This window comes from Myxine glutinosa, chromosome 14 (assembly GCF_964187855.1).
Source record: "Myxine glutinosa chromosome 14, kmMyxGlut1.1, whole genome shotgun sequence".
Lineage (NCBI taxonomy): Eukaryota > Metazoa > Chordata > Myxini > Myxiniformes > Myxinidae > Myxine > Myxine glutinosa.
The window spans coordinates 48,370,231-48,389,295 of NC_136274.1; the positions used below are offsets into that span (position 1 = coordinate 48,370,231).

The 19,065-nt window shown below is 42.9% G+C and overlaps 1 protein-coding gene and 1 long non-coding RNA gene across 3 annotated transcripts in view; one reads left to right on the plus strand and one right to left on the minus strand.

Annotated features, from left to right (window-relative positions):
• LOC137439692 (uncharacterized) overlaps nt 1–19,065 on the plus strand; it is an 86,893-nt gene that overhangs the window by 23,967 nt on the left and 43,861 nt on the right. The window lies entirely within an intron of this gene.
• The window catches only part of LOC137439691 (gamma-aminobutyric acid receptor subunit beta-3), a 91,830-nt gene continuing 83,062 nt past the window's right edge, over nt 10,298–19,065 (minus strand). The window contains exons 4-8 of one of the 2 annotated variants that reach the window (XM_078768426.1): nt 18,687–18,769; nt 16,870–17,007; nt 16,288–16,440; nt 13,212–13,444; nt 10,298–10,428 (exon numbers count right to left, since the gene is read on the minus strand). In XM_078768426.1, coding sequence (XP_078624552.1) covers nt 10,423–10,428; nt 13,212–13,444; nt 16,288–16,440; nt 16,870–17,007; nt 18,687–18,769 — 613 coding nt within the window. In that variant the 3' untranslated portion in view covers nt 10,298–10,422. Of the gene's footprint in view, nt 10,429–13,072; nt 13,445–16,287; nt 16,441–16,869; nt 17,008–18,686; nt 18,770–19,065 lie in introns of those variants that run through there. The other variant, XM_078768425.1, reaches the window with a different exon arrangement.

Here is a 19,065-nt window from a genome sequence, read left to right on the forward strand (position 1 = left end):
AGAGGAGGAAAATTAATGAAGAATAAATGAAGGTAACGTCTCTCAACATAAACGGAGGCCACAGCTGTATGCGGCGTCTGGAGGTGTTACAACTATTTGAGAAAGAAAAGATTGATATTTTCATGTTACAAGAGACACACATCAACCAATCTTGTGAAGACAAGTGGCGCAGAATGTTTAAAGGGTGCCATGTTTTCTCCAGTGCGGTTGAAGAAGCGAAAGCGGGGATGGCAATAATCTTGCATCCTCGCCTTCAACCATCCGAGATTCACTATAGAGAGATTTGTAAGGTTTTCTTGATGGTGGTGGATTTTATGAGCAGCAATCAAAAGGTTAGCATTATTAATGTGTATTGCCCCAGTGACAGCGCTGAAAGGGCTCTATTTCTTCCAAAATTAGCGGATTGTTTAAGCACTGTTGATTTGACTTGTTTAATTTGTATGGGGGGAGACTATAATTGCACACTCAACCCTCGACTGGACAGGAACACTCCTGAGCTACATCCACCCAGTGCAAAGTCCTTGGCACAACTTGTGAAAAAATACAAACTTAGAGATGTATGGCGATTACAAAATCCAAACACCCGTCAACATACATGGGTGTGCTGTGCAAAAAAACCAGTTAACCATGGGTCGACTGGACAGATTGTACGTGAACCAAGGAATGGTGAATCTGGTTAAGAGAACATGTATAACTCCATCTGGCTTTTCTGATCACCATATGATTGCAATGGATTGTATGTTACCCTATCATTGCTGTAAGAGTGTACACTGGAATTTCAATGTGAAATTGTTACAAGATGAACATTTTAAAAATGCCTTCAGACTGGTATGGGAAGGATTAGAAAAGAAAAAGTCTTCCTATGTCAATATGCGACAGTGGTGGGACTGTACCAAGTCACAAATTCGGATTTTCTGCCAACAATATTGCTCGTATGCCACCAGTAATACGTCTGGGTTGATAAGTGCTCTCAAAGCAGATGTACTTAAATATGAACAAGAAGCTGGAACATCTTGGGGAAGTGACCAATATCGCAGCTGATAGAGAAAAAGACCCTGCTGGCCGAACTGGTCAAAGAGCGTGCGGCGGGAGCAATGATTCACCTGCGGATGAGCATAATACACCTCGAGACTCCAAACAAAGATTTCTTCAAAATGCAGAAGGCTGCCAACACGTCTCGGCAGATTCAGAGTCGACGCTCTTCCGACGGTGTTCTGACTCGCCAGAGTGACATTAAGCATTCACTGCAAGAGTTTTACTCAAACTTGTTTACTCCAAGAACAGTGGATAAAACGACGGCAAATGAGATGATTGAACTTCTCCCATCTCTTTCTGAAGAGCAGCAACTCCAACTGGAATGTGACATTTCTCTGGAGGAGCTCACAACAGCAGTGAAACAACTCGAAGACGGCAAGGCCCCCGGAATTGACAAACTTCCTGCTGAATTTTACAAAGTCTTTTGGAATGTTCTGGGTCCTGCTTTAATTGAGATTTTTCACGAGAGCCTAAATCAGGGGGAATTGCCCCTGAGCTGCAGAAGAGCTGTCTTATGTCTTCTTCCCAAGAAAGGGGATTTGCAGCAGATTACAAACTGGCGGCCTGTGTCATTGTTAAATACTGACTATAAGATTGTGTCAAAAATGCTTGCAATGAGTCTTAAAAAGGTCATCTCGTTCTTAGTTGGGAATGACCAAACGTATTGCATACCTGAACGATCCATGCATGACAGTATTTTCTTGGTTCGAGACTTGATTACTATCGGTCAAACTGCGTCGCACGCTTTTGAGTTATTACTCCTTGATCAGGAGAAAGCTTTTGACAGTGTGGATCACTCATTTTTGTTTGCAGTTCTTACTAAAGCAGGATTTGGAGAAAAATTCATTTCTTGCATAAAACTTTTATACAACAATGTATCATGCCTGCTAAAAGTAAATAACAGTCTGTGTCGTCCTTTCCCCTTTCAGCGTGGCATCCGTCAGGGCTGTCCACTGTCAGGCATGTTGTACACACTGTTCATCAAACCTTTACTGGCTCTCCTTCGTACCACCTTATCTGGTTTGTCCTTGTCAAACAATTCCAAAATTGTTACGTCAGCATATGCAGACGACCTGTGTGTTGTGGTAAAAAACCAGGAAGATGTTTTTGAGCTATCCCGGTGTTTTGCCAAATTTGAACTTGCTTCATCAGCAAGAGTAAATTGGAACAAAAGTGTAGCTCTTTCTCTGTACCCAGATACCCTATCGGGGTCACAGGCTTCACATATGGTTCCCCCAACTCTTCCAGGAGGAATGTTATGGAAAACGGATGGGTTTAAATACTTAGGCATCCATTTGGGAACTACAAGCTATATGAAGAAAAACTGGGATGGTTTCCTAGATAACATTAAGCAGAAACTATCAAAGTGGAAAGGGATGCTCCATATCTTGTCACTTAAGGCACGGGTAACGATAATAAACAACCTGGTGCTTCCAATCGTATGGCATAAGATCATAGCACTCCAGCCTCCTCAAGCTCTGATCACCAACATTCAAAGGGGTCTAGTTGACTTCTTCTGGGGAGGCCACCACTGGCTTAAGCCAGATGTGTTGTGCAGACCACGTAATTCAGGTGGTCAAAACCTAGTGCACATCCATAGTCGAATAATGGCTTTTCGTCTAATGACAATAAAACGTCTGCTGTACAGTGAGGTTGTGCCCTGGCGTCCTCTCACGAATACCTTGCTCAGGCAGTAGGTGGAATGGACTATGACCGGGAACTTTTCCTTATGGACTTGAAGCAGATCGATAGAGCTCGGCTCCCTGCATTTCATCGGTCTCTCCTGAATGCCTGGCAAGCTCGAGGAGTGCAGCGGTTGGAGATCTCTTATGATCCCAGGAGGTTTGTGCATGAGCCATTGTTCCAAAACTCACTATTCGCTGAAGTATATACCAGCCGAGCTTTTATGGAACATTTTACGAACAATGGGATCAATAAAGTGCGAGATCTTATGGAGCTATCCTTAAAGCGATGGTTGTCTACCAGCACTGTTTCTGGAAAAATTGGCTTGCGTTCAATTAGAATAGTGAGCAGGGTCATAAAGATTGTATCCCAGACTTTTTTAGATTTAAATATTGGGTGGAATGGGGTAAATGAAGAAGTAGATTTTCGTTTAACCTTCCCTGAACTCTCAGTCACTGCCCAGGAACAACATGGTGTGTTTTCCTCTAACAGCGAAGAATCCGGTGTGTTCCACATCATGGGAAAAAGGGCAATGTATAGAATTTGTCTGGAGGTGTGCTTACCGGACTGTGCAGCACCCTTAAGGAACTAGTGGAAAGAGTTTTTACCTGCAGGAGCATTTCTTACTCCAAATTGGGATGAAATGTACAGGTGTCCTACTGTCGGACGTACAGGAGACCTAAATTGGAGACTGGTCCATCACACCCTGGCCACACAGGTGTTCGTTCAGAAGTTTAACCCTGCTGTGTCTAATTTATGTCCTGTTTGTGGTAATGTTGAACATTTGTATCATGCGTTTATTGAGTGCAAGAGATTGTCATCTCTGTTTCTGTATCTGAGCCGAATCTTTTGTAAATTCAAAATTGTTTTTTCTGTTACAATCTTTGTTTACGGACTTGCATGTAATACTACGAAAAACTGTGATTTTTCTTTTGAATTTTTTGCTTGGAATTGCTAAGCTTGCAATTGATAAAACCAGAAAAGCCAGATTAGGTAGTGGAAAAAATGAAAATGCACTTTTTTGTTTCATCGGGATGGTGTCAGCACGTATAAAGCTCGAACATGCTTATCATGTAAACATGGGGAACCTTCTTGTGTTTGAAGAGTTATGGGGCATGGGGGGTGTTTTGTGCAAATGCATTGGAAATGAGGTTGTGATTTGTATGTAAAGTGGAGTTGGAATACTTTGGTTTTATATTTTTATAATAAAAGGACACAAAAGTCAAAGTCTCTCACTCTCTACCTCTCACACACACACTCTGTCTCTCTCTGTCTCTCTCTCTGTCTCTCTCTCTGTCTCTGTCTCTCTCTGTCTCTCTCTCTGTCTCTGTCTCTCTCTCTACTACACACTCTCTCTCTCTCTCTCTCTCTCTCTCTCTCTCTCTCTCTCTCTCTACCTCGCTACCTCGCTACCTCGCTACCTCTCTCTGAGCTTCGAGCCCGCGCCATGAGAGATTCCAATGTATAACTGAACAGAGAAGGTGGATGTTCTTCATACTTGTCTTTTAGGTTTAGCCTATCCCAGTTAAGACGGTGGCATGTTGAACTGGTCTCAGATTTTTCCATAACTCCATCACAAGTGTAGCAGTATCATCACAAATAAAGCCGTTGAGCTATATCACAAAAAGCCAGGCCCAAAGGCAGCCTAAACCTAAAATTGAAATCACCTTTCTTGCTTCGGGTCTCATGTTGGACATCTTGGTGAAGTCCATAGTGTTATGAACAGTTTCGGAATGTGTTCAAAAAACGGTACGTTATCAAAAGTCTTCAAAACTAGTCAAGTTATAGTCATTAGACAAATCTACTTTAAAGGCACTGTTCAAAACGTTTTGTTCAGTATGTTTGTTTTTTGTTTTTTGTTCACTTCCTGTCTACGCTGTTTTATTGCCCCGTGAAGTTGACTTTTCATTTTACGCTCCGGTGGTTCTCAACACAGTTTTTCATGGCCCGTCTGATGCAGACAAGAAATAAACAAAGTTTGCCGCTGAGTAAAGCGACTTTTACTTCGGGCCTCGCTATTTGAGAAACTCCAGGGTGACAGTTTTAGAGATTGGCCGGGGTAGTGGGAAGTAGCCTCGAGTCCGAAAAAGCTGCTCAAGATTGGTTGTTGATGTTCAGCTTTTACCAACCTGAATGACCGATGTACATAAATAGGTACTAGCCTGCTGGGATCTCTCACGGTACAGATTAATCACTTTTCATTTGAGGTTTGGCCTCTCTGATTCATCCGACCATATGTGGGTGGCTTTGATGCAACGTGTTTTGCCGAATTCAATTTGGCTAATGATGGCTTGTCTCACATTTTTTCAACTTCCCGTTATTTAATGTATAATGTCTCTCTACCTCTCTGTCTTATGATCAGGAGAGAGAGTTTCGAGGCTGTGGATCGCACGTTGCGTGATGTATGTGAAAAATGTAAAGTGTAAAGTGGAGTTGGAATACTTTGGTTTTATATTTTTATAATAAAAGGACACAAAAGTCAAAGTCTCTCACTCTCTACCTCTCACACACACACTCTGTCTCTCTCTGTCTCTCTCTCTGTCTCTCTCTCTGTCTCTCTGTCTCTCTCTCTCTGTCTCTCTCTCTGTCTCTGTCTCTCTGTCTCTGTCTCTCTCTCTCTGTCTCTCTCTCTCCCTCTCTGTCTGTCTCCCTCTCTGTCTCTCTCTCTCTACCTCTCTGTCTCTCTCTCTCCCTGTCTCTCTCTCTCTACCTCTCTGGGTCTCTCTCTCTACCTCTCTGTCTCTCTGTCTCTCTCTCTACCTCTCTGTCTGTCTCTCTCTCTCTCTCTACCTCTCTCTCCCTCTCTACTACACACTGCAGTGACAACTGCAGTCTTCCATCTGCTTGGAAATCAGCCAACATTACCGCTTTACACAGAAAATATGCAAAAACAGATCCTTGCAACTGCAGACCAATCAGCCTGCTCCCAATTATCAGCAAAGTCAAGGAATCCATCATTGCTTCTGACATCAAATAGTACCAGATACCTCTATCAAACTACTACCTTGATTTTTGTTTCACAGTAAAATTGTCATTAATCTTGCTGCTTATGCATCGCCAAACTCAACGTGTACTGCGATTTAGTGTCGGCCATTTCGCCTTGCTGACCCGGACATCAAGTTGAAAACAACTGTCTAAAACTGCCTGTTGGTGCGAGCCTTTTCCAACCCCCGTGACAACTGCACACTGTCCTTTTGGATCCACGACGATGGTCTTGATACCTTGATTTTTGTTTCACAGTAAAATTGTCATTAATCTTGCTGCTTATGCATCGCCAAACTCAACGTGTACTGCGATTTAGTGTCGGCCATTTCGCCTTGCTGACCCTGACATCAAGTTGAAAACGACTGTCTAAAACTGCCTGTTGGTGCGAGCCTTTTCCAACCCCCGTGACAACTGCACACTGTCCTTTTGGATCCACGACGATGGTCCGTGGATGTAACGACCTGTTGCCGGGGCCATTCTTTGGGTAGCAAAACATTCTTGAGGCGGCCACTCTCTGCCGTGAACCATTCCCAATGTAAAATGAAGACATCAATTGCATGTGGTAGTACAAGTGGAAAACACCATTTACATTTGGCCATGAAGGATATTAAAAAGATTGCTGCTCTCAAACCAAACGTTGTCCTAGATCAAGAACGTGGTTAGTAAAAACCATCAAGCACAAATTTTCCTGATGACTCAGTAGAAGTAGTACAGCCAATAGATGATGTTGAAGAATGCAAAAGTGATTGGAAATGCGAGGCGAGACCATCGGTCTATTACATTGACATTTGCCAAGTTTGGGATCACTACTTTCTTGGGTGACTGTCTGCGCTGAGAGCTGGGGGTCTGCAGAGAGTGGCGGGACCCATCCGGTGTTCGGGAGAGGCCCAGATCACTGGATGCTCTTTTCAGTTGTGGTGGGTGGCTGCCGACGGCTGCGGCCTGGTGCTGGCTCACTCGTACGTTTGCCATTTCGTTCTGCACTTCAAATGTCGTTAACAGGAAGTGACTCCGACCCTCAACCTACGGGATACAAAGAGTCCGATGAAGCTAATATCACAGACCGTTTTGACTTCACACCAGATCTGGCAACTTTGAGACCATTAAATTATCAATGGGTGTTTGGACTTATTATAGTGGCTCCAACATGTGGACATGAAACTTAAACATGGCTGATTTATAGTACCAGATACCAGTACCGTCTGGATTCATACATAAAATCTGAAGTGCATGCGATGCTTTTAAATGCAAAACTGCATGTTCACATCATACTATATCATTATTAAAAGAGAAAATACAGCATGTTATTTAATTGTTCTTTGTCTCATATAGTCAGGTCAAAATACAGTTTAACCCCCAAAAAATTGCTACAAAAGGTTTCTCAACTGATTCTGGTAGGGTTTAGCGTACGTTATAACATACTAAAAGTTTACCAAAGTAGGACCCCCGGAAAAGTGTTTTTTTCAAGATGGCGTCCAAGATGGCCACCAAAACCTCTTAATGATCATAACTATGTAACTATCAACTCAAATTTGATGATCTTGATGTCTATCCCCAGGTTTTTGGGGGCAAGGAACACATTAAGACAACTGGATATTACTGAGCTGTTGAATCATTATGAAATTGAACTCATGACCTTCAGCTGTCACCTAATGCACAAACACCTTTGTCCATCGAATAAGTTTCAGAGAGTTCAGTTTTGAGTGTCATCCTCCTCCTCAGTATCGACCTCTTGAGTGTTGTTTGGATTGTCACAGTTTTCAGTTTGGCAAGGGCCACATGCAGCAGTGCAGCGGAGTCCATAGCGTCTGCAGCTGCATCGAGAGGATTTGCATCCCCCCAAACAGTTGCAATGGATAATTTTCAAGAGTTCGTCAGGCGCAGCATTGTTTTGGGTCATAATTGGAATTAACTGATCATTTTCCTGTTTCCATCCCCATTCAGTTGGGTTCATTTCATTTGCCATCCCCATCCATACCATAATTTGAAAGTACACACGTTGGCTATGGAATATTGTTGCAGGTGATGTTGGGGGGAGCCGTTCAGAAGTGACAAATGCTTGAGCAGTTGCCACTTTTTTGGTGAAAATGATATGGCGCAGTGATGATAGCGTATCATTAGACTTGCCACCAAAGAGATCAACCATCAGGTCTTTGCCAAGATCTGATATGTCCTCTTGAGATTTGTTTTGAAGGATGAATGCACTAGCACAGGACTTCATGACAGGATCAGATTTCACTAATTTCCGGAAGGCTGACTTTTTTCCGATGCCGAAAATCCTTGAAGTAGAATCACATCCTGAGTAGGCATGTACAAAGAGCAACTCATTGCACACATCGTCTCCTAAAGTTTCTTTCAACAGGGTAATGTTATACACTCTGTGTTCTTTTGACTGCTTGTTTGCATCAGAACGGAAGTAGATGATCTCATTGTCTGTTCTGGAGTAATGAAGGAGCAAGATCAGCAAATCTGTATCCTCACCGACCAACGTTGTGGTGCAATGACGGGATCGTTCAACAGTTGCCTTAACGATATCAACGTCTGCATCCCCTGGTGACTGAATGACATGGCATCCCCTTTTAGTTAGTGCTGTGCTGATGAGAGCAATCATGTCTGCCTTGTTTTTGTCACGAGACAAAAAGTCGTCCTTTTTGCCTGCAAACTCTGTTTCTGCAGTGAAACTAACAATAGGGTGCAGGTTTTTTCCTCGTCTCTGATGTGTGTTGTCTTTTATGGAGGGACCTTCACCATAGCCATCGAACACCACTGTCGCTTGTCCGTAATGTCTCACAGTGAAGTCTGCATAAGACTCAGCTATTGCATTATATGAGTCGCCTTTGTTCCATGGTAAACGATGGAGCAAAGAGCCACCATCAAGCACGTAACAATCTGTTTTGGGAATAGAGTTCATCACAGCCTCACTTGATAAGTCCGCAGCATGGTCTCGAATTGCCTGAGCAAGCTGAGGTTTGTCTGCTGTTCGAAGAATGTTCCTGGTCTCAAAGAGGGCTGGAGGGTAGGGGCTTAGTTCATACGTCAAAACCTCTTCAAGGGAAAGATCTCCTGACCTTGACACCAGAAGGAAACGCTGGAACAGAAGGGCAGGATCAATGGTACGATCAGGAGCAATCTTCACAGCAGAGATATTCCCAAGGGTTTTGGCTCTGTCTTTCCGCTTGAATTTGTAAGTAAATGCCGACTTTCCGATTATATCTTCAATGATCTTGTTTCCAACCGATTCAAAGTCATGTACATTCACATCTGGCCCAGCCACTATCCCGTTGACAATGTTTCTCAGAGTAGGATCAGATGTGAAGGGTGAGCAGGCTGCAAGCTTTATCCGAATTTTCTCGAGATCAGATGCATCTCTTTTGATGCGCGCCTCAGTTGAGTCTTTGTGTTGCGGACTTGTAGTATAGGTTAGGTTTGTGAAATCCTGCATCGCAATGTTGTACTCGGATGTTACAGGTGCAGATAAGGTCCAAAGGTTTCGCATGTCCTCGGTCATCCCACTGCCGCGAGTTAGACCACCAGTGCTCTTCAGAGACCTCATCAACGTTTGTTCGATGACAAGATCACTACTATGACAGCTCGTGGGCAATGACAGCTCGTGGGCGAACTGCCTGAATTATGGCATGACCAACTGCCGCAACCTTGCGTCTTGTGTCTTTCCCAACGAACAATGTTTCCAGTGCTGTCCGCAGACTAGTCGGAATGAACGATAGGGCTGAATCAAGTTTTAAATCATCACTACTTGGATACTGATTCGTCACGGTAGAAACCTGAGATTTTATATCACTTCTGATTAACCTAGCAGCAGTTTCAATAATAGCGCGTTTTTGGGACTCTTCATCGCCTTCCTGACACGTTTGCTTGTAGTATGATCTCAGAATCTGCGACGTTTGTTCTCTCATCGTAACAATATCGTCCAAGCCTTCTCTTTCACCAAAAAAAATTGAGTCCTTAAAGCGTTCTTTAAGACGCTTTTTCAAACTGTAATTGTCATACGGTTCCGAATCAGGATTACAAAGATACCCTTTCATTATGAGGCTCAAAGATGTAACAGTTAGTTGTTCCTCACTGTTCAGTTCTAGGTAAGCACACATTTTCTGAAATGCTTCATACTTATCTTCATCTTTAGGACGACCACACTTTCTGCGCTTGGCTTCGGGGGCTTTCTGGAACTCTAAAGGCACAGACTTGAAGGACCGGAAATTTCCACTACACGAATGATGATAAAGTCCGTCTGCTGCATGTAAATCTCGTAAATAGTATTCAATCCGACCCTTTACAGTATGTCCCCAATCATCTGAACGGGATTCGCAGACCTCCACAATTGTCTCCACAAATTTGTCAGTCCGTACCCAGCTAAAGTGTCCCTTGTCCAAATCAATTGTACATCCACAGAATACGCAATCCTTTTCACTGTCAAAACCTCCACTTGATTGTCTTGTGGTTCTCTTTGGTGGCACAGAACCACTACTTTTCTTTGCAACATGGCTTTTAATGTTTTTATCATTTATGTACTGTTGACGACAGCTTTTATGCACTTTAGTACTGGCTTCAACTACAAGATCGTCCTACTGCTTTACACTGGCTTCATTTATTCCCTTCGCCCCCTTCCACTGAATTGCAACCCAGTTATCACTGGAATCCTCGATCTCCTCCTTGCAGATTGGACAAAAAGCTTGACTGGCTGTGCTTGCACTCATTGTTGAATCATGTCTGAAAAAGAGAAAGATGAGAATTAGTTATTCAGTTAGATCCAATTCGACACATTCTTCAGGTCAATATATGGAAAATGCCCCCTCAACCTGTTAGATAATGGCCCACTTTCATTTTTAATGGTCTTAATGTGTTCCTTGCCCCCAAAAACCTAGGGATAGACACCAGGATCATCAAATTTGAGTTGATAGTTACATAGTTATGATCATTAAGAGGTTTCGGTGGCCATCTTGGACGCCATCTTGAAAAAAACACTTTTCCGGGGGTCCTACGTTGGTAAACTTTTAGTATGTTATAAAGTACACTAAACCCTACCAGAATCAGTTGAGAAACCTTTTGTAGCAATTCTTTGGGGGGTTGAGGGGGTATTTTCCATATATCGACCTTACTAATACCCTCTGGGTGAATCAGGATGCTCATAAACGTGAAAACAAGATTGGTACTCCATCGCAGGGCACTGGCAAAGTAACCCTCAACACTACTACGAGTAGTATGTACTTATTGAACAACCACAGTTAGTCTCAACTTCTTGTGGGGTCAAAGTTTGGTGGTACCTTAACAGTTAAGGTTGTTGACTTGAGGTTGCAAGGTTCTGAGTTCAAGCCCCTGTCATGCTGTTGAATTAACACCAGGTGGGGCTGACTCAGCCTGTCATCCTTCTGAGGTTGGCAAATAAAAATGAGTGCCAGCTTGCTGACCTTTTTGAGTACATAGGATGAACGAGCCATTCGGGTATCTTGCGTCCGAGTGGCGACCCGTCCAGGGTTGTGCCCAATAGCCAAGAAACTGCTTCAGCAGCCCTATGGATCATCATGGTGCAAAAAGGAGTGGTCATGATCTTGTGGATCAGGTGCAGAACGTTTTTGGCCTAAGCCTTTCATGAATGGCTGGCTAGGCCTTGCATTCAACTGAAGATGGTCGAGAATTGGAATTTGTTCAGTGTGCCGATGATGACCCACTTTTCGTGAAGGACCCGTGGTATCTTTAACAGCCACAAACTAATGGCAGTATACAGGCAACCCAGATTTAATGATGATTTGCATGCATGGCGATTCCTCCAAGGATGTGGGATAGCACACACATTGATGAATCGCCTTGGGTGTAAATCACTAGGGTAGCAGGCCATACCTCTAGGATATCCTGCTAGCTAAAGTAGGCCTGTACAAAAGGAGAGAAATTTGGTCAGGGCACCAGCATACAATGGCTTACTCCTTTTGAAAGGTACCATAAGATTTTCAACATATACAAGTGAGCGCTAGCAAATAGGCGAACTGGGTCATTATCCCCTTTGGAAAGAAGGTGCCTCACTGATGTGATGCCCTGCCAGTAAAGCAGTAGCATGACAGTTTGTAATCAAGTTGGGAATGCAAACGAGACGTTTCTGGCAAATACGATACCGATGAACTATCCCTTCAGTCCTAAATTCAAATAAATTATGCATGAGTGATTTATAACTAAACACAAAGCATTTATAACTAAGCATCCATGCAACCCGACAGGCAAACATCACGATACTGTGCATCCAATCATGTGTAAATGTCAATAGGCTCAATGTTTTCGGTGAGCCATCATATTTGATAGCTCACTTGGCACCATCTTGATTTTCAGCACGTGCTTTCAAGTAAGATACATTATTATGGGCCTATGATACAAACAATAGCTATTAAGACAAATTTCATCTTACTATAATTCACCAAATGTCCGTCCATCTGTCTGTCCGTTCGTTCGTTCATTCGAAGGTACCGCAAAAAACGGCTGAACTGATCACAACGATATTTTGGGTGGGTAATCTTGGGATCTCCTGGAGTAAAATAGGGTATATTGTTTTTTCCAAATTCAGCTTTGGCCTCCAGCATTTTCAGGTTTGGACTCCCGCATAACGTTATTTTCCCAGGTGCCGCACAAACGGCTGCACCGATCGGACTCGGTGACCTTGGACAAAGACCTTTTATAAGGACATGGGTTGAATCCCTGCTTGAGAGAATGCCAACCCCTGCCCCACCATCAAGGTCGTCTCTCCAACTCACAATCCCACGAGATATGCGGAAAAGACGACCCAAAACCAATTATCTTCTTTTTGATTCGTATATAAACATTATTAAAAGTAAATAATGACCTCGGCCAAAGTTCAAACGACGTGAGTTTAATCTCGACATGAGAGAATTCCACATCGCTATTGGGGTGGTGTATACGCTAACAGATCGCTGTCTCTATCAATCTTGCTAAGTCCGTAACACCTATCGGCTCAAAATCCTTTTAACTGTTGACTTGGTAGTTTTTACAATGAAGGAAACATTAACAATGTTGTTAAAAGTTTATTTTGTGATTAATTTGTGATTGGAGTTATGTTGTTTGGAATGAAAAAATATATCGAGTTCAAGCGAATGACGACATGCCGTGATGGTTTCTACTTTCTGAACGTGAACTTCGCGGATCGCCATATGCAGATTCGCCACGGACCCACGATCGATGTTTCTACACGTGAACGTACTCGTTTGTTTGGAACGGGTACGTTTTTCATGGAAGTCCTTCACGAACTTGCTGGCCATGTCTGACGTGCGACTGAGGGTGCTGCAGGAATGTGGAATTTATTGGTTTCATGCTTTAGCATTCGCCGTATCTGCATTGCCTGTTTGCTTCCGGCCTCCCACCCATGCGTAGCATGGGTATCTCACTAGTTAAAATAATTAATCTGAATCCATTATCCTAACATATACAGGATGTAATTCGAACCACCCTTATTGGACAGAATAATGATAGCATACGAATGTGCACACACCTACCTGGCTTGCTGGCCCAGTTACTGCAAGCTGTGGTTTGCGCTGGAGCTTACGGTGCACTTGGGGCCCGCGCCCAAAGAACACGTAATTAACGAAAGCATATTCCAGCAATGCGAGGAACACAAACACAAAGCACCCCATCAGATAGATGTCAATAGCCTTCACGTAGGGGATCTTGGGCAGAGTCTCACGCAGGTGAGTGCTGATGGTGGTCATGGTGAGTACAGTCGTAATTCCTGCGAATGCGAAATCCATGCAAGACCCTTTGTCAGCAAGTTTCCAAGATGGAGTGAACACCAGAAAGATTGTTCTACTGTCGTTTGAACACACTATAAAGCACAAAACCTACTTTATAGATAACAAGTTAAATTAATCTTTGAGTAATGGATATAAACAATCATTTACACACAACAAAACAAGGATGGACGACATCCTCCTCCTGTCCAACACCCTAGGTATCTATGTTGGAAAGTTTTTACACCACCAACAAAATATTCTTTGCTAAATCAAAGAATACCGTGAGCATGACATCAACTGCAGCTTTAACTGTGACTGGGATTATATATTTAAATCAACACTCGGCTTTTCTAGTGAAAAAAGGCAGCATGTAGCAACCCCAAGACTTGCACAAGGTAAGCGATGAAACCGGTACGATGGTCGATAGGGCCTGGTAGCATTGGGATTTTCGTAGATGTGCTGCATATAAGTGCCTGCAGCTGTGGAGGAACTTGGATAGAGTTTGAAACTGTAAAGGGCTTACTTTTAAAGTGTAGCTTTTAGTTGCTTTAAGCAGCATTCTTTGATGTTGCGTGAACACCCTTTGAGTTGTGTAGGCCCTTCAAGTCAAAGAAGGCTGCATGAAGCAATCAATAAAAGCTCCACAAGGTGAGCCCTTTATAGTTTCAAACAAGTTCCTCCATAGCTGCAGGCATGCACACTCTGCACATGCACAAGAACCCCAACAGTACATGCTCCCATCAACCGCTGTACCGGTTTCAATGCTTGACAGATCGTTAGCAACAGTGTATATATCAGACCACACCGCTCTGGCTGCCAAACATGCACTACATGCAATGCCGATATCCATTAACATAGTAACACTAAAAGCACAGTCACGTCTCTCACCTGTTATTGGTGGAACGACCAAGCATCTCTCACCGAATCAGTCATGCCAGCTGCAACTAGGACTATATAAATTAAATCAACACTCAGCCCTTCTAGTCAAAAAAAATCTGCATTAAGCGACCAATAAAAGCAAATTAAAGGGAGAGAGGCATGTGTGTGTGTGTGTGTGTGTGTGTGTCTGCATGTGGTACACACACACACACACACACACACACACACACACACACACACACACACACACACACACACACACACACACACACTACTGTTCTATTTGCATATCTTGGAACTTTGCAACTATCTTGTTCATTTAACTTTTTGAACACCCCTTGTACAAGGGAATACCAAAAAGATATAAGCAGAGAGCAATTATATTTTAACAAACAACAAAGTGCAACCATGTGGCTTCAATCATTCCCACCTTCTAGCAACCAAAAAGTATTTTAAAAACCAAAAATATGAGTCATCGACATAATAACTACACACAGTGGGGAAGAAAAGGGGGACAGGATGGAGTGAAAGTGTCAAGGGTCCAAAATGCCACCTTTTTGCACCAACAGAAAAAGTTGTGGACGGATTTGGACGAAATTTGGTGGAGAGGGTGGGTGTCTGACAAAGCTGGAATGATTAGATTTTGGTGACGATCCAGATCCGGATCTGGGAATTTTAAAAGTGATTCTTCACCAATGAGTAATTGGGCAAAAAACGACATATAGCAGGATATCTCAAAAAGTTGTGGACGGATTTGGACGAAACTTTGTGGATAGGTTGGGTGTGTGACGAGGACGAATCGATTCAATTTTGATGAAGATCAAAATCTGGCTCTAGATACGAGAAATTTTAAAATATCTAAGTGATTCTTCACCATTGAGTGATTGGACCAAAAACTATATATAGCATGATATTTCAAAATGGTGTGGACGACTTATGACAAAACCTGGTGGATGAGTTGGGTGAGTGCAGGGCCGGCGCCAGACTATTTTGCGCCGTAGGCAAGGCCAACTACTTGTATCCCCCCCCCCCCCCCCCCAAAAGTTGGACCAGGTCTTTTTCTTTTTTTTTACCCCTGGGTGAGCTTGTAATCAGGGCCGGCGCCAGACTATTTTGCGCCGTAGGCAAGGCCAGCTACTTGCACCCCCCAAATTTTTTTTTGTCAACTTCGATTATTAATTCTCCCGTTTTCCTCCGACGATGATCAATCCATGCGCTCAACGACGAAATGGCGGCAGCGTTTTGAACATGCCGGATGTGACTTATGGGAGAAGGTGCATGGGAGCAGGCTACGTCCGTTTCAAACAGGATGTGACGTATGCCACGAAGCATACAATCATGCTCAAAATTAATCACTTACACTATTATGAACAAGGAACTATTATATTTTCCTTTTATTATGTTTTTTCTTCAAACAATAATTTGTATAAAACTGTGACCCTTTAAGGTTCAGTAACGCGCCCCTCTGATGCCTGCGCCCCAGGCGGCTGCCTAGTTGGCCTAATGGTAGCACCGTGAGTGACGAGATCAAGGCAATTCGATTTTGTTTCAGGTCCAAATCCAGATCTGACCTGCCAGTGGGATACAAAAGGTAAACCGTTCAGCCTGGCAGAAGTATGCTCTCTACCGAATGCCGTTCTAGTTTTGTGTCTGAGATGCATCTTGATGGAGACAGGCAAGTTGAGCAGACTGGCATGACAACAGAAAAGGGATGCACACACAAAATGCAAGAAGACACTTACTTACACAGGAGTGCAGGGATAATCAAGCAGCACTGTGGTGCGACCAAAGAATGCAATCAATTGCAATCCTGCATAGAGTAAGTGGCTGCAAGGTGCAACTCCGTACCATAAAAATCTAAAGAGCAATGAACCATTACTGCATGCCTAGAGCTGCCATTATCTTTGCAAAAAAAAAAGAAGGAAAAATCAACAACCGCCACCGTTTTGGGACTTCAACGCACCGAGGGCGACACGTGCAGCAGAAGCATCGTAGCTGATCCAAAAGGAGACCCAGGAGAGAATGGTGATCAAAATGGAAGGCATGTAAGTTTGCAGGATAAAAAATCCAATGTTTCTCTTCAGACGGAAGCTCAAGGACAGACGTGGGTACGAACCTGCGTTAGAGTTAAACAATAATTTCGTACATATAACATGCTATTATTTATCAAACTGGCAGGCATTTGAGATTTATGTTGTATTTGTTCGTATAAATCTGGTGGCTTAACCCAGATTAGACCTGCACAATACTGGCAAGGACGCGGGCGATGGAAAAAAAACCCATCAAAAGCCGTGGCAAGAATAAACAAATAAATCAATTCATGCAAAGGTCCAATACCCCAAGAGGCTATCAAAACAGTTCCTTGGCTTTTCACTTTGCCAGTTAGCTCAACTGTCCGACGTGCCAGGTTGCTGTTAGTGACAAAGACAATGCCGTCTGTATGTGCCCCCCTGTCGTCTGTATGTGCGTAGCTGGCGTCTGTATGTGCCCCCATGTCTACCACTGCTTCCCTCAATGTTATCACTTAAAATAATCCAGTACGCACCGGTCGCAAAATCGACCCTTCTCGTGACCAGACGATGCTCGGTGATGGAAAACTGAGGCAGTTCCACCTTGTCGACTCCAGTAACAGCACCACTTCCATTGCGCCAATAGAAATCGATGTCGTCCGTTGTATATCCATCTGTGAACAACCGGCAAAATAACTTTTTTTACACTCAAGGTAATTTCGCTCGGTGGATTTCTCAACAAAGGAGGTTCAGTATTCCATTTGGGGTAACAGCACGCGAGGCCCAGGTTCAAGATGGAGGATCACAACCTGAGGGAGAAGTAATACATCCAAGTTTGACCCTGAGATCGAGGAATGTATTTTGTGGAAGGATGTGACGTTACAACTCTGTGAAGTTATAACCTAGGCAGCCAGGACACCAGCCCGACTTTGGTTACACACCCTGTCACCTGTAGTGACACTTAAAAACAAATATGGCGGCTGAACCAAGTGATCGAAGACGTCATTATTTTTTTTTTCCCACCAATCGATCCCTAGATGACGCTCAAGAAATTTCATCTTGATCAGATGAAGTTTTGTACTTGTCGAATTATGATGTCATAATGGAGGCACCTGTGACATCATTAACATATGTTATTCCCCATGGAGAGTTATTTACAATGAGCCATGTCTCAATTTTTTTTCTATGCAGCACTTTCGGAGATACAAAGGTGCAAATTTTTTCGGTTTTTCCAAGATGGCGCCCATACCACGTGACTTTTGACATCATAGTTATCATTTAAAAAATTATACAGGAGGAGGTGATTGGCCCGTTGCATCAATTTAGATCTATGGTGAAAATTATGGTGAAAATTTCCTGTCAATCGGACCAACGTTTGCAGAGAAAAATCATATTTATTATGTGCAGACAAACAGACAGACAAATGAAAAATCATTCAAAGAGCGACACTTGACAAAAGTGAACAAAGTAGAATGGCACTCAGTAGAGAATCCTTTTGACCTCACAAATAATTGGTGGTTGAATTCTGTGACCTGTTATGCAAATCTTCGAATTTTAAGTTAATCGGATGAAAATTGCCAATTTTAGAAATCTGGCCTATGTTTACCTCAAAAATAGTTGGTGGTTGAATTCAGTTAGCTGATGTGAAAATCCTATTCAAATTTCAAGTCAATCGGATGAAAATTGAGGATTTTAGATATTTGGAAAAGGTGGTTGACCTTTGGCCTATGTTGATCTTTTTGCCAATGTTGACCTCAAAAATAGTTGGTGGTTGAATTCAGTTAGCTGATGTGAAAATCCTATTCAAATTTCAAGTCAATCGGATGAAAATTGAGGATTTTAGATATTTGGAAAAGGTGGTTGACCTTTGGCCTATGTTGATCTTTTTGCCAAAGTTGATCTCAAAAATAGTTGGTGGTTGAATTCAGTTAGCTGATATGAAAATCCTATTCAAATTTCAAGTCAATCGGATGAAAATTGAGGATTTTAGAAATTTGGAGAAAGTGGTTGACCTTCGGTCTATGTTGACCTTTTGACGGAAAAAACACATAGAATTTTGTCGAATCACGAACTCTACCATTTGGAGAAGTTTTGTGAAGATCGGTTTAAAATTGTGACCTGTAGACAAGTATAAGTGAGCGGACAGACAAACAAACACACGCACAAACACACAAACCAGAGCGATCAACACACTTACCAAAAAATCCTTTTTTTTCCCAAGTAACAAACAGACAGACAGACAGAATAATGGACGAACGGACTCAAATGCAATACCCTCTCCTCTGGCGAGGGTAACAAGCAAAGGCCCTCACTGCCAAACTAACGTGATTAACCCAGCTCACTGGGGACTCACAGCTCTCGATCTCCAGTGTGCAGTTCTGCTCATCCAGTGGGTAACGCCGCAAGTCCATCATGCAAGCCGCTGTCGTTGTTATCCTGCATGACAACGACAATTCACAAACCCCAAAGGTTATACGTAGAAAGCTCAAGTTTTGATTTCATAACTTGGCACAACTGTGGTTTACCACAGACAAATCCGACAGGATTTCCTCAAGTATTGATGGCTCGATCTAGATTAAATTTTCAGACGATGATGATGCATCTCCAATGGCAAGATTAAGACATGCCTGCGTCGCTTCTGGAACGTCTCCATTCATCAGGGTTATCAGCCTTAAAAAAAAAAACATTGCTGGATCATGTTTTACTTCAGAGAAAGATTGGGAATATCCCAT